Consider the following 24,059-nt stretch of genomic DNA (forward strand, 5'->3'; position numbering starts at 1 on the left):
AACATGTGGTGTTTGATTTTCTGTTCCTGCGTTAGTTTGCTGAGGATAATGGCTTCCAACTCCATCCATGTCCCTGCAAAGGACATGATCTGGTTCCTTTTTATGGCTGCATAGTATTCCACAGTGTATATATACCACATTTTCTTTATCCAGTCTGTCACTGATGGGCATTTAGGTTGATTCCATGTCTTTGTTATTGTCAGTAATGCTGCAGTGAGCATACGCGTGCATGTGTCTTTATAATAGAATTTACATTCCTTTGGGTATGTACCCAGTAATAGGATTGCTGGGTTGAATGGTATTCATGCCTCTAGGTCTTTGAGGAATTGTCACACTGTCTTCCACAATGGTGGAACTCATTTGCACTCCCACCAACAGTATAAAAATGCTCCTTTTTCTCTGCAACTTTGCCAGCATCTGTTGTTTTTCGACTTTTTAATAATTGCCATTCTGACTGGTGTGAGATGGTATCTCATTGTGGTTTTGATTTGCATTTCTCTAATGATCAGTGATGCTGAGCGTTTTTTCATATGCTTATTGGCCGCACGTATGTCTTCTTTTGAGACGTGTCTGTTCGTGTCCTTTGCCCACTTTTTAACAGGGTGGTTTGTTTCTTTCTTGCAAATGACAACCCGATTTTTAATGATAAGAAGGAACTTAAAATAACTGCACAAGGGTCTCTAAATCGCAGGCAGAAGGTCCTAATGTCCAAGAGACAAGTGGCTTACAAAGTCCTGAAAAAGATGGGGGTATGCCTGTTTCCCACATAAACACAGTTTACAGGTCATTGTAAAATTTTGTGATCCTCAAAAAATCCAAATTTTTTTTTTTGTGAGAGATTGGTATTATTTAAATTTTCGTGGATAACATGAGATTCTCTCTTTAAAAATTTTATCTTTGATCAGGGCACAATGGCTCATGCCTAGAATCCCAGCACTTTGGGAGGCCACAGCAGGAGGGTTGCCTGAGGCCAGGAGTTGGAGACCAGCCTGGGCAATACAGTGAGACCCCTCTTTCTATAAATAAATAAATAAATAACCAACCAAACTAGCCGGGTGTGGTGACATAAGCCTGTGGTCAGTCGTAATTGCTTGAGAGGCTGAGGTGGGAGAATTGTTTGAGCCCAGGAGTTCTAGGTTACAGCACGCCATGATTGTGCCACTGCACTCCAGCAGAGACCTCATTTCAAAACAAAATCTTTATTGACAAATAATAACTGTATGTATGTATGGGGTACACCTTGATGCTTTCATACATGTATACATTACGGAATAAACAAATCAGGCTAATTAACGTATCCATCAGCACATATACTTATCAATTATTTACGGTAAGAACATTCAAAATCCACTTTTAGCATTTCTTTGTTCTTCTTTTCTCTTTTTTGAGACAGAGTCTTGCTCTGTCACTCAGGCTGGAGTGCAGTGGCGTGATCTCAGCTCACTGCAACCTCTGCCTCCCTGATTCAAGCGATTCTGCTGCCTCAGCCTCCTGAGCAGCTAGAATTACAGGCACACACCACCACGCCTGGCTAGTTTTTGTATTTTTTTTAGTAGAGATAGGATTTCACCATGTTGGCCAGGCTGGTCTTGAACTCCTGACCTCAGGTGATCCACCCCAGTCAGTCTCCCAAAGTGTGGGGATTACAGGCGTGAGCCACCACATCTGGCCACTTTTAGCAATTTTAAAATATAAAATAACATTATTATGTAGTCACCTTGTTATGTGATAGATCGCCAGAACTTACTCTTCGTGTCTAACTGAAAACGTGTGACTCTCTTGGGTCATCTGAATGTTTCAAATTTGTATCATTCAAATTAGCAGGAAGAATCACACAGTACTGTTCTTCAACCTATTTTACAGATGTGCAAACTGAGACTCAGGGAAAGGTGAAGAAGGGGCTGACCAGGTTTGCCAAGGATTATGCAGGATTAGAAAATTAATCTCCACTTTGGGAGGTTGAGGCAGGTGGATCACTTGAGGTCAGGAGTTCGAGACCAGCCTGGCCAACATGGCAAAACCCTGTCTCTACTAAAAATACAAAAATTAGTGAGGCGGAATGCCGAGCGCCTGTAATCCCAACTACTCGGGAGGCTGAGGCAGTAGAATCTCTTGAACCTGGGAGGCGGGGGTTGCAGTGAGCTGAGATTGTGCCACTACACTCCAGCCTGGATGACAGAGCGAGACCGTGTCTCAAAAAAAAAAAAAAATTAATCTCCAGTTCCAGAACCCAGGGCTCATTCCGTCACATAGCAGCATCATGCGGTCAGGAAACAAAAGTGTAGCTACCGGGGCCCTGGGGGATCCCTCCCCAGGGCTCGAACCAGTAACCTCAGTTGCAGCCCCGGAACGCTCCCGCACTGGAGGCTCCAGCCACGAGGCAGCGCCCCCTGCGGGCCACAGCGCGCAGGCGCGGAGCGCCCGTCCCGCCCCCGCCCCCCTCCACGTGCGGCGCACACCTCGCGCTCCCCTCCGCCAGGCTCGCCTCGCGCCTCCCTCCCTCCCTCCTCCCGCCCCTCCGGTCCCGGCCTCCCATTGGCTGCGGGCTTCGTCCCTCCGACCGCAGCTCGGCAGGCCCCCGCCAGGCAGGAAGTCCCGCGCCACGAGCGGCCGTCCGCGCCGTCGATTGGCCTAGGTGGCTGTCAGTCGATGCGGCGGGCCCTAGTCGGCGGCGGGGGCCCGTGATCGGTGCGCGACCCGGGCTGGCGGTGGTTTCCGGTTCCGCGGGGCTGGCGGGCGAGCGGGCGGCCGGGATCGGCGGCGGCGGTGGCGGCGCTTGACAGACAATGAGGGCGGCGGGGCGGCGTTGAGCGGCGGCGGCGGCGGCGGCGGCGGCGAGCGACGCGGGGCCCGGGGGCGGGGCGGGGCGCCAGCCATGGACAATCAGGTGAGGAGCGGCCGCGCCGCCCCAGCGCAGCCCGCCCGGCCCCCTCCCGCCCGCCGGCCCGCCCGGCCCTCCCCGGTCCCGGCCTCCCCGCTCCGCGCCCGCCCGCTCGCTTTGTGCGCGCCCGCTGCTCCCCGGGCCTTTATGTGGGGCGGGGGCGCCCCTCCCCCATCCGCGACCCCGGCCCGGCCAGGGCGCCTCGGACCCCCTTCGGGACCCGGGCCAGGTCCGGAGCCCCCTGGGACGCCCCTGGTGACCCCCCAGCCTGGCTCGGAGCCCCTCGGGAGACCCCTCGGAACCCCAGTCCGATCTGCATCCACCTGGGACGCCCCTGGGGACCCCAGTCCGGCTTAGGGACCTCAAGACAGCTCTCGGGACTTCAGCCTGGTCCAGAGCTCCTTCCAGGCACTTCCTGGGATCTCGGCCCTGTCCAGACCTCTCCCGGAACCCCTGGGATCTGCCCTGTAGACCTTTCCCTCTCTGGGTCCAGGGCCAGTCACTGTCTCCTTTCCTGTCTGGACCCTTGGCCCGGAGTCGCCTCAGACTCCCTGAGTCCCCAACCTGCTGCCTGTCCTCCCTTCAACCTCAGCTCAGATATGAGGCGTCCCCGGCCCCCTGAGACCCTGCTCTGCGGCGTCTCTCTTCCTTGAACCCAGGCCTAGCCTAAGATTTATTTCCACCCACCCCCTACCTGGGCCTGAGCCTTCTCTCCCCTCTGTTCCTGCCCCGGCTGCAGCCAGAGCAACCCTTTCTCCTCCAACCCCAGCCCTGGCCTGAGCTCCTCTGACTCCCTAGGACCCTGGCCTTCTGTCTTTTGCTGCAGGGACTCAGGCCTGTTTGGAGTGTCCCCTCTCTTTGTACTTGCTTTTTCAGACTTCTTGGACCCACCCTGCCGCCTCAGCCCCCTTCTAGTTTCAGGCCCTGGTCACCCTGCCTTAGACCTGGTGGGGCTGTCTCTTCCACCTTCTGACCCTCTGCTCTGAGACCAGGAGCAGGAGCAGTTGCTTCTCTGATCTGGATGCCCCAGACCTTTGAGTCACTGATTGCCTGCTGTTGCCCTCAGCTTGGGCCGTCTCCGTCCCTGGCATCCTGATTTAGGCTTCCCCACATGTCACCTTAGTCCAGATCTCCCTCCCAGGCTGGTTTGTCGTGACACAGTCCTGCAGTCTCCTGCACAACCTTTGCCTTCAGGATCTCCCACTTCATCTAACGCCCCTCAGCCTGATCAGTCCTGATGTCTCTCTTAGCCACTACCCTCTCCCTTCTTCCACCTCATTTTCTGTTGTTTTTTTTTTTTCCCCCCCAGGATCTTAGAGTCTCAGTTGAAACCCAGGGTGGGTGGGTTCCCCAGCCTCCCTAAACGCTCCGGACGGCCCCTCCCCATTGGTCTGTGTCGGTTCTCATAAACACAAGGTGTTCCTGCACGCTGGTACCCCCCTTTACCCAACTCTACACTGCCTCTTCTCCAATACCCAAGCCCTCTTGCTCAAGTCCAGAACCATTGCTGGCCCCCAACATGGGACATCATTTCTTCCTCCTCCCTGGCTGCCCTGGCTTTCAGGGGCACCAGGCCAGGAAAGGTGTCGTGGGGCTGTGGGGGTGGCAGCCGAAATCTCCGCCGTTAGAAAGGGCAGGTTGGGGCGTCCCTGGCTGCTGGCGCCACTAAGGTGGCACTGTCTGGCTGTGTGGTTTCATGGGTGGGGGGCAGGGAACCTCCCTCCTGCCCATCGGGGCGCCTGTGGCACAGGGTCCTGGAGACAGGTGGCTCATGCTTCTGGTACCCAATTCCAATGGCTTCCCGTCTGGTTTGGGTGTTGCTGCTTTCCTCTTAAGAGGTAAGGAAGAGTTTGCAGCAGTTGATCGGTGGATTTCCGCGGCATGGTGTGAGTTGATTTCCGTTGAAGGGACAGAGCTTGTTGCTTCCGATCTGGTATCGAGTTAAAAGCCCAAATGAAATGTACCTTTAGTGTCCACTTTCAATGACGCCTGACTCCGGGCAAGTCCCGTTGGGCACACAGAGGCGTAGGGTATGGCCCCTGCCCTCCTTCCTTAGTCCCCGGCGGAGATGTCCTAGGCTGAAGCGTGTCTGTTCCCCTTGTGATGTGTGGGACCCTGGAGGTCTGGGTGGCTGTCACTTAATGTAAGTGGGATGGTGGAAATAGGTGGCATTCCTGGTCTGCGACGGAGAGAAAGGTCTCGCTCAGGTAGACAGGCGTGGGAGAGAGCTGGCTTTGCACTGCCCAGTACCACGGTCACCAGCATCTGTGGCTGATTTACATTTAAACTAACTCGAATGACAACTTCAGTTCCTCCATCTCACCAGCCACGTTTTAAGCGCTCAGTAACCACCATTACTGAGCTACTGACGACTGTGTTGGGCAGTGCAGAGGCATTTCCATCATCGCAGAAAGTTCCATCCTTGGCGGTGGTCTCCCTCCTTGCAGAAGTATTTGCAAGGGAAGCAGCTCCCAGAGGGAAGTGTGTTTGGACCCAAAGTCTGATTCTCCTTCCCCAGCAAAGCCTTCATGCAAGTTTGAGAGAGGCCCAAGGGCTCTGTCCCTTCCTCACTAGAGCAGGAGGCCCCTGGAGAAACAGGAGAGAATGGTATCTTTTACCCAAGCAGATGAGTTGGCGGTCAGTGTCCCTGTGGGACTCTTGGCACAGGGAAAATGCTTTGAATCCTGCAGAACCTGGGCCTCCGCTCCCACTAGCCCCCGATGCCACAAAATGTTAGTGCCTCGGTATAGTGGGAAAGAGCACGGCTTTCCACCCAGTCGCTGGCTTTGGGAAGCTTTGGTTCTCTTTCTGCCTTCCTCTGTTACTTTCTAGGACTTTCAGACCCCCCCTAAGAGCAGGATTTCCTGCTGTGCTCTGGGCTCCCAGCTTCTCAACATTGACATCTTTTCCCCATGGCCAGGAAAACGCCTTTCTTGTTCTCTTTGCCCCAACCATAACCCGCATGTTTGATTCCCCCTCCGCCCCAAGTCTGTGCTGGTGTTGTCTGTGGTATTTGTATTTTTTTTGGCAGGGGGATGAGCGAGTTCCCTGCTCACTTAAGGGTTATGTCTGGAAGGAGTGTGGTTTGTTTCCTGGGCTGGGGCCGGGGGAGGGGACTGGGACGTGACAAGGATAAGGCTGAGCAGATGCCGAAGAGATTGGGAAAGGGCCTGAGAGCAGGTCACGGGGACTGGGGCTGCCTAGGGAGCTGGGAGGTGGTGTCGGCATCTGGGCGGTCACGTTCTTCCAAAGGACCAGGGAGCACCCCCACACTTGAATTGCTGCTTACTGGTCCTGCACATGCTCTCCTGGGTTTGGATTTGAGAGCAGCTGCCTCGCAAGGATGTTCTTCAGCAGGGAAAGTTTGTTGTTGATGCCAGGGACCCATTTCACAGATGCGGAAATGCAGTCTCAGGAAGTCCTACCAGCAGGCAAGGCTGGGTAGAGTCTTCCTCTTGCAACTCGGCTGGTTCCCCAAACCTGCCCGAAAAGCTCCGAATTACCCAGGTCGCTGGCTGAGGTGTGACCGATTTCCCGCCTGCTCCCAGCTCTGAAGCTTCTCCCTGAAAAGCTGACCTGCCAGTTTTTTTGTCCTAAAGTGATTATACTGTGAAGCAGTTGAGGGCAGGGACCAGGGTCCCGTTTCCCTTTATGCCTGTTGTGGTTCGTCACAGGAGGTTTTGCACTCAGCCTTGCCAGCTGCTAGTTAAATACAAGTAACGGAATCAGTCCGTTTGCAGCCAGGCCCACCTGGTCTGGTGACAGATGCTTTTATTGGGGCCGTACCCATTCAGAAAGTCCACCAAGGCTCCTCCTGCTCCCCGCTGGAGAACCTGGGAGATACCTGGTACACTGTCTACACATCTTTGGGCCCCTGGTTTGTAAACAGTCTGGCCCAGGCCTCCGCTGACACTGTGGTCAGAGAGTCGGTCTTACCAGGAACCGGCGGGCCCTATAAAGGGGAATTTGCATTTCCAGGTGGTCTGCACACCTCTCTGAGAGAGTTTCCAGAGAGAAATTCATTGAGTGCCATCTCATCGCTTTGTCATTGTGCCTTGGATCAGAGGGACTAGGACAGACGCAGCCCCCAGCCCCCGTGTGCCAGCAGTCAGGGGACCAGGGCCCCGTGTTCCTGTCAGTGAGAGGCCCCTGCCCTCTGGGTGGGCAGCTCTCCGCTTCAGAGGACTGTCACGGAGGGGTACCCATCTTTCCCAGTCTCTCTCACGTTCGAGTTCAGTGGTGACCACTGAGGGCCCCCCACCAGACCTGGCGGGAGAAGGTTCCGCAGGCTGTTTTATTGGGTCTCCGTGGGATTGCCCAAACCTCGTCACCGCTTCCTGTTTGTGTGTGTATGGTTCACACACATGCACGTGCTCAGCCCAGGAGGACCTCAAAATCCATTTAGGCCGAAAGGGGAAAAGACTCCTCAGTGCTCCCCGCTCCTGCGGGTGGAGGGAGATGGTTGCCTACGAGGGAATTAGATGCAGTAGCCAAACTCCAGGCGTCATTACACCACTGGGCGAAGGGCAGGTTCCCGGAGGAAGGGCGTCTATTGAGAATTCCCACCACAAGACCAGGGAAACCTTCAGATAAACGGGTTGCTGAAGACCTGTCTTCAGGGCTTGCAGGAAGTGCGTGCGGTGCATGGGCTGAAGGAATTGTGAGAAGCTGTTGGAACATGGCTGGCTCGGGGCTCTTTGCCAGGCGAGGGCCGCTGTAGCCCACACCTGGGGAGATCCACACACTGCACTGAGAAAGCCGCAGGGAAGCTGCCCTCGAGGGGCTGTTTGCCTGGTTTGCCCGATTTGGGATTTGGGCCCTTTGGTTCCAAGTGCCCTCTGCCAGCTGGCCTGGAGAGAAGGCAGTGTCCCAGCTGAGGCCCTCTGCCCAAGCCTAACTGTCCCCAGATGGCCCTTGGAGCGCTTGTGCCCATCCCTCCGTCCGCTGTCTTTCAGGTGATTTCCCAGAAGTGCGATGGACAGCTCTTTCCGGGACAGTCCTGGAAGGTTCCCCTTTATCCAGGGCTTTTGTTGGGGAGTGGGTGTCAGGGTGATCCCAGAGGTGCAGGGAAGTGGAAATCCTCGAGACCAAGGCGCCCCGGCTTGTTTCCAGCCATCCAGTCCAGAGGTTCCAAAAAAAGTGGCCTCCCAGCAGCAGCAGGCATTCCTGGTGCCTTGAAGGAACTTGCTGGGATAAAGTTGGGGGAGAGCTACTGACCAATCAGATGCGTTCATTCTAAGACATTGTAGAGAGCCTGTCAGTTAACCTCTGCAGCCAGGCACCCTTCCTAGAGAGGCAGCTAATTGATTAGCTTCAATTCTTTGGTCCTAATGGCCAGGGAAAGAGTCCAGGTGGCGTGGGGGAAGGGGGGTGGTTACCCTTGGCTATGGAATTGGCTTAGCTGTGCTAATAAATTATCATGACCTGACAAGTCAAAGGCGTTGGCCGGGGCTCCGCTTCTTGCCTCCCGTTGACGTGGCTTGAGCGTCTTACTGAATCCGTGATTCCTTTTTTACTACAACAGCAGAGACTGTGTCATCCCACCCTTCCGGGGAGTGCCCCCCTCAGTGCTCCACAGTCCCCTGGGTGCAGCAGGCCAGGCACCCGAACTTCGCATCTGTTGGCTGAGTCTGGGGTGTGCCCTTAACCGTGGGTGTTGAGGCTCAAGTTGGCGCCAGCCCCCAGGGCATCGATGTCGCCCGGGCAGCGCTTTGGGCCTGGCCTGCCGGCTGCGAAGATTACCCATCGCTGCCTCGGAACCTTCCTGTTTACTTTGGCCACTGCGGCGGAGTTCTGGTGCTTCCATCCTCCCCCTCTCCAGTGGAACCGCGGTCTTTCACTCTTTCACAATAACTGCTCTGCCGCCTGCGTGCCCTGAGTAGGAACTCCCTGTCATCAAAAATGCCGGGAAGTCGGCCGAGGTCTGAGTGGCCGGGTCAGTGAATAAGTGATTCCGAGGAGACACTGTCATTGTGTGGGAGTCAGCTCCACAGAAGCAGGGGTCATTCTCCCACATCCTGGTGCTGTTCCCATGATGTATATGTAGATATCATTTTCACCTGTAATGCTCCCAGCGGGACAGGGGTTGCCTTCCTGTTTTCTAGAGAAAAAGGCAGAGGCCCACGTGTGTAAGCATAGAGGGTGATCACAGCCGATTGGGGCTAATGTCGGTGGTGTTTTGGGTTTGTCGGAATGCCGTGCTGTTCAGATAGACGCTTGCGCTTGGCCTGAGTATTGCTGTGCCGATGCTCAGCCCTCGCCTCGTGTGTTTGGTGGGGGTACTTTTACCGGAGATCTCGTGAATCCGCAGCGCCGGGGTTTATGAGAGCGCCTGGTCTTCCATCCATCCCCACTTTCTTCCCACACTGAGGTTGTCGATGTCGATATCCCTGCTGCCCGGATCTTGGGGTCACCTGAATGTCCTCCACCCTCGAGTCCTGTCAGTTCTCTGGCTTCAGGCTGTGTTCACCCCTTTTTCCAGCCACTCCCTCTGGTTGCCTCTGTATGGGCTTGAGTTGCCGTTGGTTTGCCATTTGCCCTTTTCTGCCTGCACCCCAGGCGGTACACAGAGAGCCGGGGGTCTTTGACTCCGAGCCCGTTTCCCGTGTCCGTCATCCGCTTACCACGGGGTTATTTCTTTTGTGTCCGACCTGGACACTGGCCCGATCCTAGGCACCACCTGCAGTGTACCTGGTCCCTGGGGAGTCCCCACCCTCTTTTCCCAGGGAACTCCAGAGGGATAATCGTCCTGAGCCAAGGGAAGCCCCTCTGCCCCGTTTCCTTTTAAAAATTAATTTTTAGTTGACAAATAAAAATTGTATATTTATACCATGTACGTTTTAATTTACTTTTTAAGTTGCCAAATACAAATTGCACACCTCTGCCTCATTTCTTATACCTAACTTGCTGTGCACACAGAACCCTCAGCCCCTCCCGCCAGTTCTTCCACACGCTGGAACTGGCCTGTCCTTATCTGCCACCGTGGCCCTGCCCTCTCCGAAAGCAGCATTCAGAACTCCCTGACCTGAGAGGCTCTCTGGTTTAATTAATCCAGCATCATCCAGGCCTCTTGTCCTGTGGTTTCAAGATAGAGGCTAAGAGGACGAACGAGAGGTAGTCCCTGCTCTCAGAGAGTTCACAGGGGCCCTGGGGGCTGCCGCCAACTCCCAGGAGCGGGGGATGGGATGAATGGGCTCCCGTGGAGCTGCCCACAGGCTTCAGTGGGGACTCAGGGTTGCTCTCCAGCGTGGCTACCAGAAAGGGCCCTGGAAAGAGGGCAGTGTGTGAGCCAGTACTCAACATGAGTAGGGTTTTGAAACGAGCTTAGGGCACCCAGGCTGTGGCACCAGAAGAGATGAAGAGAGATAGGGGTGGATGTTCCTGGTGTGTCTGGGGCTGGCTGTAGGATTGAGCTGGAATGCGTGCGTTTCCTGCATTTCCTCAGTTCCGGGACTGTGAGATACCAAGACAGCGCCACCAACTCAGGCGCAGCTTCTGTGCGTGTGCACGTGTGCTCCTGTGGGTGCAGGCTGGACTCTGACTTCAAAAGGGTTAGGACGTGAAAAGAGACGAGTGTCTCAGACTTGAGGAAATACATGCATGGAAGATGTACACGGGGCTTGGGCTTCCTACTGAGGGAGTGACAAGCCTTGGAAAGCTTTAACATGGCGGGCGGGGGTGGGGGCGATAGGATCTGCCTGCCCCAGCGGCTCCAATCGCGTGACAACTGAGAGCTCAGAGAGGGGGACGGAGAGGGAGGGAGGCCGGCCAGGCGCCGGGGCACTCAGCCAGGTGGCGGGGTCTGAACGGGGCCTCGGAATGCCAAAGAAGAGACAGGTACCAGAGGGATTGCAGCCACTGGGACACACCTGGCCAGTTGCCGAGCGATGGCGTGGAAAGGCGCAGATGGGAGCTGTCTGGTCTGGGGCCTGGGAGGGCGGCTCTGTCGGGCGAGGGCGTGGGACTCAGGCCACGGTCTGGCTGTCTCCCGGCTATCTCAGCACTTAGAAGCAAGTGTGTACTTGGCCGCAGCTTTACTTTGTAACATTCTTGTATTTGATAGTAGGTGTCAGGGCCGTATCTGAAAAGTCCGGGGAGGTTTTTACAAAGCAGGGTGGATGTTTACTGTAGGTTCCCTGTTGGTGGTTTTGGCCAACCTAGGTATGAAGAGTGCTTTGAAGGCATGCAGCTTTGTGTTCAGTAGCGTGGAACTGGCCTGCGCTGCCTTGTATTTCAGACCTAAGTGTCAGACATGACATTCGCTCAGCGGAGGGGGCTGGGCTGCCCAGGCCAAGGGTCCACCTGGGACCAGTCACCAGGGGGCCGCAGGCTGGCCTCTGCCTTCTCCTCAGGAACCTCCCATTCTGCTCTTGAAACTGAAAGCCAGTGTTGTAGCTGATAACTTAGGGGAAGGAGAGGGGCCTCCGGGAGGCGCTGTGATGCGTGCGTGGGAATGAAAATGCTGGTGTCAACAAGCTTAGGTGGCAGAGACACCGACAGCCATCCGCAAGATGACTTTTGATAATGCAAGTGCTCGGAAGAGCATCCTCTATGATAAAGAGTGACGGGAGCAGTGGTGGATGCTTTCGGATCAGTGGTCAGGGGAGGCTTCCCTGCAGAGGCACAGTCCAGCTGAGAGCCCAGTGACAAGAGGCGCCAGCCTGGGAAGTCTCAGGAGCAGAGCATCCTGGGCCGGTGCAGTGGCCCCGAGGCAGGAGTGAGCTGGGCTGAGCTGGGGACTGGTGAGGAGGCTGTGCGGGTGGAACTGAGGATGAGGGGGTGGTTGGGAGGAGACGCAGGGGCTGCGTGGGAGTACGGAGGGGAGAAGGCACGGGGCGTCCGCGGCAAGGTGCTGGCACGCTAGGAAGCTGTCTGTGTGCTCCGCACTGGGTTGAGAGCGTATAGCACTGCTGGAGGTCTTTATCGAAAGTTCTCTGTGGATGAGGGGATGGTCCCCTGCTTGGAGCCGTGTGCTGACCTGGTCTCCCCACCTCTCTCCCTCCAGTGCACCGTCCAGGTGAGGTTAGAGCTGGGGCACCGTGCCCAACTGCGCAAGAAGCCCACCACGGAGGGGTTCACTCACGACTGGATGGTGTTTGTCCGCGGCCCCGAGCAATGTGACATCCAGCACTTCGTGGAGAAGGTGGTCTTCTGGCTGCACGACAGCTTCCCCAAGCCCAGACGCGGTGAGTGGCCCCAAGCCCTGAGTGCCCACAGCACGGACCCGTCTGACTTCACTCCTCCCAAGGCCAGGCTCCACCCCACCCTCAGGAGCAGCAGGACCCCCCACCCGTGAGGTTCCAGCTTGCGTCCCTTGGCGTGGGGGCATTGGAGCCGCGTCACCTCCAGCTGTTGAGTTAGTTGTAGGAAAAACGGAAGGAGGTGGTGGCGGTCTGTCGTGTTGTGATTTAGACCCGGGCTCTGGGAAGCAGCCAGGGAGCACAGCCAGGTGGGCGCGGGTGGGAAAGGTGAAGTTAGCCAGCTGGTGAGTGATCAGAAAGTTGCCGATTGGCCCTCCGTTTGCTTGGGAGTGCTGTGTGAAGAATTCCGAATATTTGGGGCAGAAAGAATGCAGGAGCTCATGTCACCACTGTCTTTTCTCTTCCGTGTCTTCCCTCTCCCTTCAAGCCTCAGACTGTCATTGGTTCAGCATGAGTGCCTCAGTCGTGTATTCTGTCAGCGCCTCCACCTGTGGCGTGGGGGCCCTGGCCTTCCTGAGGGTGCAGTGTGACGGGGCAGAGGCAGGAACTCACCCAATTTATGATCAGGGAAGCCCTCCTGGGGAAGGGAGCCCCAGGGGAAGACGGTGGTGTGGAACTGGAGAGTGAGGTGGTGGTCTGGGGAGCGCCGTCAGGGCTGGGACTGCAGCTGCTTTTCTTACCGCTGAGTCCCCAGTGTGAAGCCCGGGGCCTGGCGCATCACAGGGGTTCGAGAAATACTTCTTGAGTGATGTGTTGATAAAGGAATGAGGGACTTGCCGTAGCGAAGCGCTTCAGGGTCAGGAGAGCCCTGGCTGGGCTGGTGACCCCTCTACCCTGCAGTATGGGGGTCCTGGGAGCTCCAGGGGCCACAGGAGGTGAGCTGTGCACAAGCATGGGTGTGCTTAGGTTGAAGCAAGAGCTTCCCGGGAGCCGGGACCCTGGCCCTGAGCCTGTGAGCGGTTTGCAGCCTAGTGGGGAAGTGATGGGCGTTGACAGCAGTAGAAGCATTTAAGGGACGCTCACCTCCGATTCCCTCAGCCTGCGGCTCCCCTTTGCCTCTGCATTTCTCCTTTCCTGAGTCTTCACCTTCTCCCCTTTTCCTTCCTCCCTCTCTAAGCCTCTTAGAGGATGGCCGCTGAGGCTCCTGACAGCGGCAGATATTTATAAAGCGCTTCCTAATTGTGGGGACACGTGCCATCTATCGAGCACTTCCTGCCCAGCCCTTCGTGCGCAGGATCACGTTTTCTTCTCGCCACAGCCCTCTTGTGCAGACAGGGAGACAGGCCCAGGGGGCAGGCCGCTGCCTGTGCTTACAGCAGGGTGGGCAGGCTGGCCTGTGGGCTGGGTCTGGCCACTGCCAGTGCGGCCTGTTTTTATTGGTGCACGGCCATGCCCGCTCGCGTGGGTGTCGCCTGTGGCTGCTTTCGCGCCACGTTAGCAGAGCAGAAGCCCGGCTGCCCCTCCTGCACCAGGTCCTCTTTCCTTTCTCTGGCGGCATCCACTCCACTTCTCCTTCACCAACCCCCTCCCCCACTCCCCTTTTCTCTGTCCCCGGAGCACAGGGAAGGGTCCTGGACGCTGATTTCCAAACACTTTGAGACTGTTGATTTCACCTTTGTTCCCCACCATGTTGACGCAGCACCTTCTCCAAGCTCCAGGTACCTGGAATATGGGTTGATGAGTGGGGCTCACTCTCAAGGGTTCGTTTTTTGTTTGTTTTTAAAGAGATGGGGTCTCGCTTGCTGTGTTGCCCAGGCTGGCCTTGAGCTCCTGGCAGGCGCATGCCACCATGCCAGGCTTCAGTGTCAGTTTGTAGGCAGCCTTTAAATGAGTAACTGAGCCCTGTTTGTTGTAGTCTGTCTGTGGGGTCTGGAGACAGATAGCAGCCCCATCAAATGTATCAGAAAGTAAATTCCCAGCTCACACGCTGTTGCATTGAATAAAACTTGAGAGAGGGAGTGAACCTCTTAAAGCACTCCAGCCGCTGGAATGATACTTGAGGTACTTAAAAAGTATCTTTTACTTCCGAGGTGGCTTACATGATCACAAATCAAACTGGGCAGAAACATGTAAGGTACAAAGTTGCTGTTCCTGGCCTCCTTAGTCCTCCCTCGCTGGGGCCATCTTCCTAGCCCTCTCTGGACTGTCTTCACAGCTGCTCATTTGCTTCTTATTTCTTGAAAATGTAGACAATACTTACTGATTTACCAGCTTGAAGGGTTAGAATTTATCCCAAAGTACCCCCTTTTAGCCACTGTCTTCTCTAAGTTTTTAATAGTCCAGTGACTCGCTTTTGCGTTGGTCGTCTTTGTGACTCTGAATGATGATGTGAACCTGTTTACCTTTGGGATTCTTCACAGCAGAGTCCCACGTCACCCTTTTTAGGGAGTCCTCTGGCTGCCTGGGCTAACTCGCAGTTTCTTTGCCCAATACACCCACACAGCCATATGCTTCTTAGCCTTTTTTTTCTGCTTTGGTTTTCTCCTTAGCACCATCTTAACATCTTGTACATATTACTTCCTTATCTTGTCCATCCCTCTCCCCACCCCAAGTAAGAGGTTTCTATCAGTTTTGTTTGCTGCTACATGCTCGGTGCCTGCAGGGATACAGTAGGTGCTTACTAAGTGTTTGATGACTGAATGGACCCTTGCACCTGATCAGCTTTTGTTCGTGTTTTCCGACTCTCCACTGAGGAAGGCAAGGCCACCAGTACCCTGTCTTTTTTTGACCCTGCTGCACCCCTCCTTTTGAGGCTACACTGGACGTTGTTAAGCTTGTTGATGAAGACCAGGACCTTCACTCCCCAGTTGTAGATTGACTATAAGAGTTGGGAACTAGCAGTAGGCAGCGTTGACGTGTTTGACGCTGCCACCGTCAGGCTGGTTGGGATGGCAGGACTTCATTCAACCTCTGTTTGCCGTTTCCCGAACTCTGGGCCACTCCAGGGAGGAGGCTCCAAGTGAGGTCCATGGCAAACGGGTTCTTTTTGGTCATTTTTGGTTAAAATTTGGCCCTATTTTAGCTTGCTTCACATTTGGTCTGTGGCTTTTGGAATCTCCCCTTACTTCTCCTTTTTGTGTTGTGTCTTTATCAATACCTTCATTTTCCCCCCATTCTCTCAATCATTTCATTTATTCTGTGGCTTTTTTTTTTTTTTTAATTTTTTTGGCTGGGCGTGGTGGCTCATGCCTGTAATCCCAGCACTTTGGGAGGCCGAGACGGGTGGATCACCTGAGGTCAAGAGTTCAAGACCAGCCTGGCCAATATGCTGAAACTCTGTCTCTACTAAAAATACAAAAAAATTAGCCGGCTGTGGTGGTTCATGCCTATAGTCCCAGCTACTCAGGAGGCTGAGGCAGGAGAATCGCTTGAACCCGGGATGCAGAGGTTGCAGTGAGCCGAGATCATGCCAGTGCACTCCAGCCTGGGCGACAGAGCAAACTATGTCTCAAAAAAAAAAAAAAAAAAAATTCTTTTAGAGATAGGGTGTCGCTATGTTGTTGCCTGGACTGGACTCCAACTCCTTGGGCTCAAGCAGTCCTCCCGCCTCTGCTTCAGGAGTAGCTGGGATTACAGGTGTGAGCCGCCTCACCTAGCCTTCTGGCTTGTTCGTTTTGTGAAGTCCTCTGAGTGTTTCATGCTGCTTCTCTGTGCCTTCCTTCTCTGATTACAGTGGACGGTTCTCCAGCCGCCTCTTTAGCCACCACCCTGGGCCTTTTCTCTCCTGCTCTCCTGAGGTGGTTTGTTTATTGGCCTATGTTTTGGTTTATTTTCTCGTTTTGATTGATTTTCTCGTTTTGGTAGAGCAGTTTCTCAAGTAATATCCCAAGAGATTAATTACTTAAGACATTTCTGGCCAGGCTCAGTGGCTCACGCCTGTAATCCCAGAACTTTGGGAGGCCGAGGCAGGTGGATCACCTGAGGTCAGGAGTTCAAGACCAGTCTAGCCAACATGGCGAAACCCCATCTCTACTGAAATTACAAAAATTTAGCCAGGGGCGGTGGCGGGCGCCTATAATCCCAGCTACTCGGGAGGCTGAGGCAGAAAAATCGCTTGAACCTGGGAGGCGGAGGTTTCAGTGAGCCGAGATCACGCCACTGCACTCCAGCCTGGGTGACAGAGAGAAACTCTGTCTCAAAAAAAAAAAAAGACAGACAGACATGTGGGCAGTAAACCCTTTGAGTCCTAGCATGTTTGAAGATGCCATTATTCTCTTCTCACAGTGGAATGGTGGGTTGGTTGGGTGTAATTTTGTGGTTTGCGAATTACAGATCGAGAATCCCTGAGCTGAAAATCCGAAATCCAAAACTTTTTTTTTTTTTTTTTTTTTTTTTGGAAACAGAATCTTGCTCTGCCACCCACCCAGACTGGAGTGCAGTGTTGTGATCACAGCTCACTGCAGCCTCAACCTTTGGGCTCAAGCAGTCCTCCTGCCTCAGCCTCCCAAGTAGCTGAGACTGCTGGCCCACCACCATGCCCAGCTTTTTTATTTTTTGTAGAGACAGGATTTCACCATGTTGCCCAAGTTGGTCTTGAACTCTTGGGCTTAAAATCTTCCCGCCTCAGCCTCCCAAAATGCTGGGATTACAGGCGTGAGCCACCATGCCCGGCTCAAACTTTTTTTGAAACGGAGTCTCACTCTGTCATCCAGGCTGGAGTGCAATGGCGCGATCTCAACTCACTGCAACCTCCACCTCCCGGGTTCAAGCGATTCTCCTGCCTCAGCCTCCTGAGTAGCTAGGACTGCAAGCCCCCACCAACATGCCTGGCTAATTTTTGTATTTTTAGGAGAGACGGGGTTTCACCATGTAGGTCAGGATGATCTCAATCTGTTGACCTCACGATCCGCCCGCTGCGGCCTCCCAAAGTGCTGGGATTACAGGCGTGAGCCACCGTGCCTGGCCAAGATCCAAAACTTTTTTTGTTGTTGTTGAGATGGAGTTTCGCTCTTGTTGCCCAGGCTGGAGTGCATTTGCACGATCTTGGCTCACCACAACCCCTGCCTCCCAGGTTCAAGCGATTCTCCTGCCTCAGCCTCCTGAGTAGCTGGGATTACAGGCATGCACCACCTTGCCTGGCTGATTTTGTATGTTTATTAGAGATGGGATTTCTCCATGTTGATCAGGCTGGTCTTGAACCCCTGACTTCAGGTGATGCACCCCCCTCGGCCTCCCAAAGTGCTGGGATTACAGGCAGGAGCCACTGCACCTGGTCAATTCAGAACTTTTTGAGTGCTGACATGATGCTTAGAAAATGCTCACTGGGGCATTTTGGATTTCGGATTTTCGAGTTAGGGATGCTGAACCAGTGGAATGCGAATATTCCAAAGTCTGAAAAATCCCAAGTTCGCAACACTCCTGCTCCCAAATGTTTTGGGAGCACATATCACTTAGCGCTGTGAAGGCGTTGTGTTAGTATCTTCTGGAAAGTCTGATGCCATTTGGTCCTCATCCCATTACACGTGACCTGTTTTTTTCTGTGGAAACATTTAGGATGTTTTTAGGACGTTTGCTTTATGATATCATGTTTTTTTTGTTGTTGTTGCTGCTGTTCACTGTGTTTTGTGACATTTGAGTGTCCTTCATTTTAGCTCTGAAAGTTTCCTTCTATTTATTTGACAGTTTCCTTCCATCTGTTTATTTCCTCTCTTTTCTTCTTTCTGGGATCCTCATTTTATTTCTTGTTTTCTTTTTTCTTTTTTTGAAACTGAGTCTTGCTCAGTCACCTGGAGGGCAGTGGCACTGTCTTGGCTCACGGCAACCTCAGCTGCCTGGGTGCAAGTGATTCTCGTGCCTCAGCCTCCCGAGTAGCTGGGGTGACAGGTGCACACCACCACGCCTGGCTAATTTTTTGTATTTTTAGTAGAGAACGTTGTCCAGGTCAGCCTTGAACTCCTGGTGTCAAGTGATCCTCCCACCTCGGCCTCCCAGAGTGCCTGGGATTACAGGTGTGAGCTGTGGTGCCTAGCTGTAATTTTCCCTTTTAGAAATATCTTATTTTTTGTTGTTGTTGGATGTATATCTCCTTGAATCTGAGGACATTGGCTCTCGGTTTTTATTTTTTTTACTTTCTTTTTGTCAGGCTCTCTGGGGTCTCCAAATTATTTGTCTCCTCGGGCTCTTTCCTCCTGGTGGGAGCTCCTGAGCGTTCTGTGCTGGGAGGGTGGGTTCCGCTCATCCACAGACCTGAAGGCTCACAGGCCTCCTGATTTCCTAATGAGTAAGGCCTTCCTTGGGGTCTGGTTTCCACGCTGCAAGCTTCAGCTTCCCCCAGATCGTTGGCTCCTTGAGACACGGAGTCATCTCAATTTTCCCAGAGGGAAACCTGAAACTTCCTGGGCGGGGGGAGGGCGCGGGGAGGGGAATGGGCGGGAGGGAGGATGGGCAGGAGGGAGGGATCCCAGGGCTCCTGTCCCCAGCGCAGCCTTTCAGTTTGCCCTTTTGTTTTTTTTAATAACCGCTTTATGGAGATAAAATTTACGCATCATAAAATTCATTCTTGTAATGTGTACAGTTAGCGTTTTCAGTATATTCACATAGTTGTGTGGCCATGACCACTGATTCCATCATCGCTGTCTAATTCCAAAACATTGCTGTCACCTCAGGGAGAAGCTCAGGCCCTCACTCCCTTCACTCCCTTGCTCCCACCCTCCTCCCCCACCGTGCTCCCTTTCCCTCTCCCAGCTTTCATCCTCACTCTTGCCCTCTGCTCAGCCAGTCCAGGACCTTCAGCCTTCTGGCACTAGTGGCTGTCCCTGCCCTACGGCGCCCCCGTAGCAGACTCTGAGCCGTCACCTCCTCACCCTGCCCCTTGCCCAGCGTGTCCTCGTCCGACTTCTGCCTTCCAGAAACTCGCAGGTGGCTCAAACCTCTTCCCTCCTGCCTTCACTCTCACAGCCTTATTCCTGTCCTCTTGATTCCTGTGGGCTCAGGCAGGAGAGTGGGCCGGTGCATCTCCCTGGTCTCCCCAGTTGGACTGAAGACTATCCCCGGCACTTGGCCGACTGCTGTCCCTCTTGGCACTGTCTGGGGGGATAGAAGTTCTCCAGGTTTGGAGTACCCGTCACAGGACAGCATTCCTTCCTTGAAGGGGTGGGGACCATGAGATAAGATGTGACAGTAGATTTGGGAAGCATGTGACCTGGAAGTCAGAGGCCGAGGGACATGGGGTCTGTTTCTCGAAGGAGGTGGCCCTGCTGTGGGCCTTTGTGGCTGGGTGGGATTCAGACTATGGGTGGGTGGGGAGAGGACGGGGCATGGGTGGAGTCTGAGAGCAAATCCCAGGCCACTGCCCATGCCCGCGCCTCCTCTGCTGGGGATAGGCCACCCTTCCTCTGTTCTGCCTGCACTTTCCTTCCCAGGTTCAGATTAAGTTTTCAGGTGCATGGCCCCATACCGCACTTTATTTATTTATTAGTTTTTTTAACGGAGTCTCACTCCATTACCCAGACTGGAGTGCAGTGGCACAATCTTCGCTTACTGCAACCTCTGCCTCCCGGGTTCAAGTGATTATCCTGCCTCAGCTTCCCGAGTAGCTGGGATTACAGCCATGCGCCACCATGCCCAGCTGAGTTTTGTGTTTTTATTAGAGACAGGCTTTCATCATGTTGACCAGGCTGGTCTCAAACTGGCCTCAAGTGATCCACTTGCCTCAACCTCCCACAGTGCTGGGATTATAGGCGTGAGCCACTGTGCCCGGCCCCCTGCTGCGCTTTAGCCCAGCTTGGCAGTGTTTAAGGGATATGAGATGCTTCCGAAAGGAAGTGTTAGGTTCCATTTCAGGCCCTGGGGATGTCACACTCAGTGAGATGGAGCTTATCATCTAGAGGTGGGGATGGAGGGAGACAGGCAAAGTGAGCACAGAAGTCCTGCGGTGGAGGGGTACAGGACACCGGGGAGCCTGTGGGAGCTCAGAGCAGGGCTCCCAGAGGAAGTGAGCTGGGGATTTGAGAGGCTCAGTGTGGCTGGATCGTGGGATCTGGTGCTGGGCTGCGCAGAGCTGAGGCGGAAGGCACCTTGCGGGTTGTATAGGACAGTGGGGAGCCCTCCCTCAGTGGGCGCAGTCAGGTTTGCAGTCACAGGATTGGTCATTCCCAGTGGTGGGTTGTATAGGACAGTGGGGAGCCCTCCCTCAGTGGGCGCAGTCAGGTTTGCAGTCACAGGATTGGTCATTCCCAGTGGTGGGTTGTATAGGACAGTGGGGAGCCCTCCCTCAGTGGGCACAGTCAGGTGTGCAGTCCGAGGATTGGTCATTCCCAGTGCAGAAGGTGCCTAGGAAGGAGCCTGAGGCTGGACGAGAAAGGCATGGCACCGGGGCAGGGCCGAGTTCCAGAGGGGCTTTGGGGTGGACTTGCTAGCACTTGGCCTCAGATGAGCCTCCGGAGTGGATTGCAGTGGACTGGGGTCTAGGGCCAGTGGTGGGCAGCTGGGTCCTGAATGGCGAGTTGCAGGAGAAGGTGGCGGGGGGACTGGTGTGTGGAAGGGGGTTGGTGTGGGGTGGGCCTCATCATTGGAGGTCCCGTGTCCAGCATCCTGGCAGGATGTCAGAGGAGTGGGCAGGAGAGTGGAATGGACACCGGGGCGCAGGTGCCCGGCCCGGCCTCCGTCAGGCTGCAGGTGCTCCCTGTGGAGCCAGAGTGCCCTGCAGGCGGGGCTGCTCCTCACCACAGGGCGAGCATTGGTCTGAGGGCGATGACTCCCCCGGGAGTAAGCGCTGAAGGCCAGGGGCATCTTCTTTTTTTTTTTTTTTTTTCTTTTTGAGATGGAGTCTCACTCTGTCGCCCAGGCTGGAGTGCAGTGGTGCAATCTTGGCTCACTGCAGTCTTTGCTTCCCAGATTCAAGCGATTCTCCTGTCTCAGCCTCCTCAGTAACTGGGATTACAGGTGTGCATCACCACATCCGGCTAATTTTTGTATTTTTAGTAGAGACGGCGTGTCACCATGTCGGTCAGTCTAGTTTGGAACTCCTGACCTTGTGATTCGCCCGCCTCAGCCTCTCAAAGTGTTGAGATTACAGGCGTGAGCCACCCGGCCAGTCAGGGGCATCTTCTTGGCCTCTTTGATCATCCCAGCCTCTGACTCTGACACAGACAGTGGGGCATGAATGAGTGAATGGAGTGGATGTCGTCTTTACTGTCGTTTGGGAGTGTATTTTTGATTCGTGTGCAGACCCTGATGTCAGGCAGTGGTGTTCAGAGCTCCCAGCAGGGCAGCCAGGGCTACCGTTGGTCTCTGGGGAGGCTGTGCCCACCTCGGTCCAGTTGAGCAAGCCTTGCACAGACGTGGCATGTAGGCAGGGGCCCTGTTCAAGGCTGTCCAGTCAGCCCTGTCTTCGAGGTTCCCAGGTCATCACTCCAAACCTACCCTACTGATAGATGTTGTTTGCTGGATTCAAGCAATTCTCCTGCCTCCACCTGGGTGATAAACTACAGATGATCGTCCACTTCGGCCTCCCAAAGTTCTGGGATTACAGACGTGAGCCACCATGCCCAGCCAGTTTTCTAGCAATTTCTGACCCACTTAAGAATTACCTTACTAGTGCAAATATGTGTGTATGAAGATTTTTAGCAATGAGCATTATGCTAAGTGAAAGAAGCCAGACTGACTGGGCGCAGTTACTGAGGAGGCTGAGGCAGGAGAATCGCTTGAACCCAGGAGACGAAGGTTGCAGTGAGCCAAGATCGTACCATCGTACTCCAGCCAGGGTGAGAGCGAGACTCCATCTCAGAAAAACAAACAAGCAAACAAAGAAAGCCAGACCCAGAAGACAGAGACTGCATGATCTCACACACATCCAGCAGTTAAAACAGTCACACTCAGAGAAGCTGAGAGTAGGAGGGTGGCTGCCAGGGGCTGGGGGACGGGGAGATGATAGTCAGAAGGTACCGTTGTTCAGTTTTGCAAGGTGAGTTCTGGATCTGCTGTATAGCAGAGTCCCGATAGCTGACATTACTGTGGCATACACTGAAATTACTAAGAGGGCAACTAAATGGTCTTCAAAGACAAAAACAGTGAGAGAGAGTAGAAGAAAACTTTGGGAGGTGATGGATATGTTCACGGCCTTGGTGGTGGTGATGGTTTCACAGATGTACACTCATCCCCAAACTCATCTAGAGGTGGGCATTAAATATATGCAGCTTCTTAACCTGTCAACGAGACCTCAGTAAAGTGGGGAAAAAACCGACACACAGTGGCCAGGATTTTTTCCTGTCTCCCAGTCGTAGTTGCATCTGGAGGGGGAAGCGAGGGATGCGGGATTTGATCTCTACGGCTCTAGATTTTTTCTTAAAGTGAGAAGACACTGTTTCCGTGGTGCTTTCCTAGTAACAACATACGGGTCAAAACATTGATAGTTTATTCTGGGGGATGAGATTATAGATTGTTTTACATATATTTTGCTGTTTGTTCATTTCAGGTTTTGTTTTTTTTTTTAAGACATGGTCTTGCTCTGTCACCCAAGCTGGAGTGCAGTGGCACGATCATACCTCCTGGATCAAGCAATCCTCCCGCCTCAGCCCCCCGAGTAGCCCCTGAGACCACAGGCACACGCCACCACGCCTGGCTAATTTCTTACAGAGACAGGGTCTCACTGTGTTGCCCAGGATGGCCTCAAACCCCTGGGTTCAAGTGATTCCCCTGCCTCAAATTCCTAGAGTGCTGGGATTACAAGCATGAGGCACTAAGCGTAGTTTTTGTTTGCTTGTTTGTTTTGGAAACGTAGTCTCACTCTGTCACCCAGGCTGGAGTGTAGTGGTGCGATCTTGGCTCACTGCAACCTCTGCCTCCTGGGTTCAAGTGATTCTCCTGACTCAGTCTCCCATGTAGCTGGGATGACAGGTGCCTGCCACCACGCCTGGCTAATGTTTGTATTTTTAGTAGAGATGGGATTTCACCACGTTGACCAGGCTGGTGTCGAACTCCTGACCTCAAGTGATCTGCCCGCCTCAGCCTCCCAAAGTGCTGGGATTACAGGTGTGAGCCACTATGTCCAGCCTTTTTTTTTTTTTTTTTTTTTTTTTTTTTTATCTTTTTTAATCTCTGGGTTCGGTGGGGTTTTGTTCCTGCCGCTTTGGAATGCTTTTATTAGGTGCTAAACTGGAACCCAGGAGGAGGGTCCCAGCCGCCTGGGGCTCCCCCATCTCCCAGCACGTGCATCCGTGGCGCAACAGGTGCCCAGCCCCCGTGCTGGAGGTGGTGACAGTAGAGTGTGTGGCCCTGCCTGCTGGGTTTCATGTCTCACCCAGGCCACACTTACCGACATTGACCTGAGTTGGGTCAACTTGTGCAGCCTTCTCTGGCCTCAGCCTCCTCGTCCTCTGCAGCAGCAAGGGCCCCAATGACAGGCTAATGTTCCCTCTCACTCTCTGCTGACCACACCGGTGGCTGAGTCTCCTTTCTCCTCCTCTTCCCTGCTGTTGTATGCCTAAGATCCCTTTGCCGTGGAAGTCAACCCTGTCGCGGGGGCTCAACCTACTGAAAAGCCACCCCCTGCGAGGCCAGCCAAGCCCCTGGGAGGAGGTGGTGGGGTTGAGGGGTGCAGTACTGCCGCTGGCGACCGGGCCCGAAACAGGCAGGAAGCTGACGCGTGTGTTTCTTCCTTTTCTTTTTAGTGTGCAAGGAGCCCCCCTACAAAGTAGAGGAGTCGGGGTACGCTGGCTTCATCATGCCCATCGAGGTGCACTTCAAAAACAAGGTAGGATCCCTGAGGGGAGCAGGCAGGTTGCCTCTCTGTGGGGACCCCTGCTCCGGGTGCCACGGCAGTTCACAAAACAGGCCGGAGGCCTGGCCGCTGCCCATGCACAGGCTTTCCAGTGAGGGCTGCGGGGAGTGTTGGTCGCCATCTCCATTCCCAGGGACATCAGGGGCCAGGACACAGGTGGGTTTGTGACAGCAGGTGGGCGTGCCCCTTGGTCCGCTTCTCTTGGGGAGCTGCTGGGCCACCTCCTGTCCAGTTGCCTAGAAAATGTGCCAGCAGTGAC

General features: G+C 54.3%; 1 protein-coding gene across 2 annotated transcripts in view; it reads left to right on the plus strand.

The window, feature by feature from the left end:
- The first annotated feature begins 2,673 nt into the window (after nt 1-2,673).
- Nucleotides 2,674-24,059, plus strand: part of MLLT1 (MLLT1 super elongation complex subunit) — a 76,923-nt gene continuing 55,537 nt past the window's right edge. Inside the window, exons 1-3 of one of the 2 annotated variants that reach the window (XM_007994969.3) lie at nt 2,674-2,887; nt 11,886-12,066; nt 23,691-23,773. In XM_007994969.3, coding sequence (XP_007993160.2) covers nt 2,876-2,887; nt 11,886-12,066; nt 23,691-23,773 — 276 coding nt within the window. In that variant the 5' untranslated portion in view covers nt 2,674-2,875. The remainder of the gene's footprint in view (nt 2,888-11,885; nt 12,067-23,690; nt 23,774-24,059) is intronic. The other variant, XM_007994968.3, reaches the window with a different exon arrangement.

The sequence above is a fragment of the Chlorocebus sabaeus genome, chromosome 6 (genome assembly GCF_047675955.1).
Source record: "Chlorocebus sabaeus isolate Y175 chromosome 6, mChlSab1.0.hap1, whole genome shotgun sequence".
Classification (NCBI taxonomy): Eukaryota; Metazoa; Chordata; class Mammalia; order Primates; family Cercopithecidae; genus Chlorocebus; species Chlorocebus sabaeus.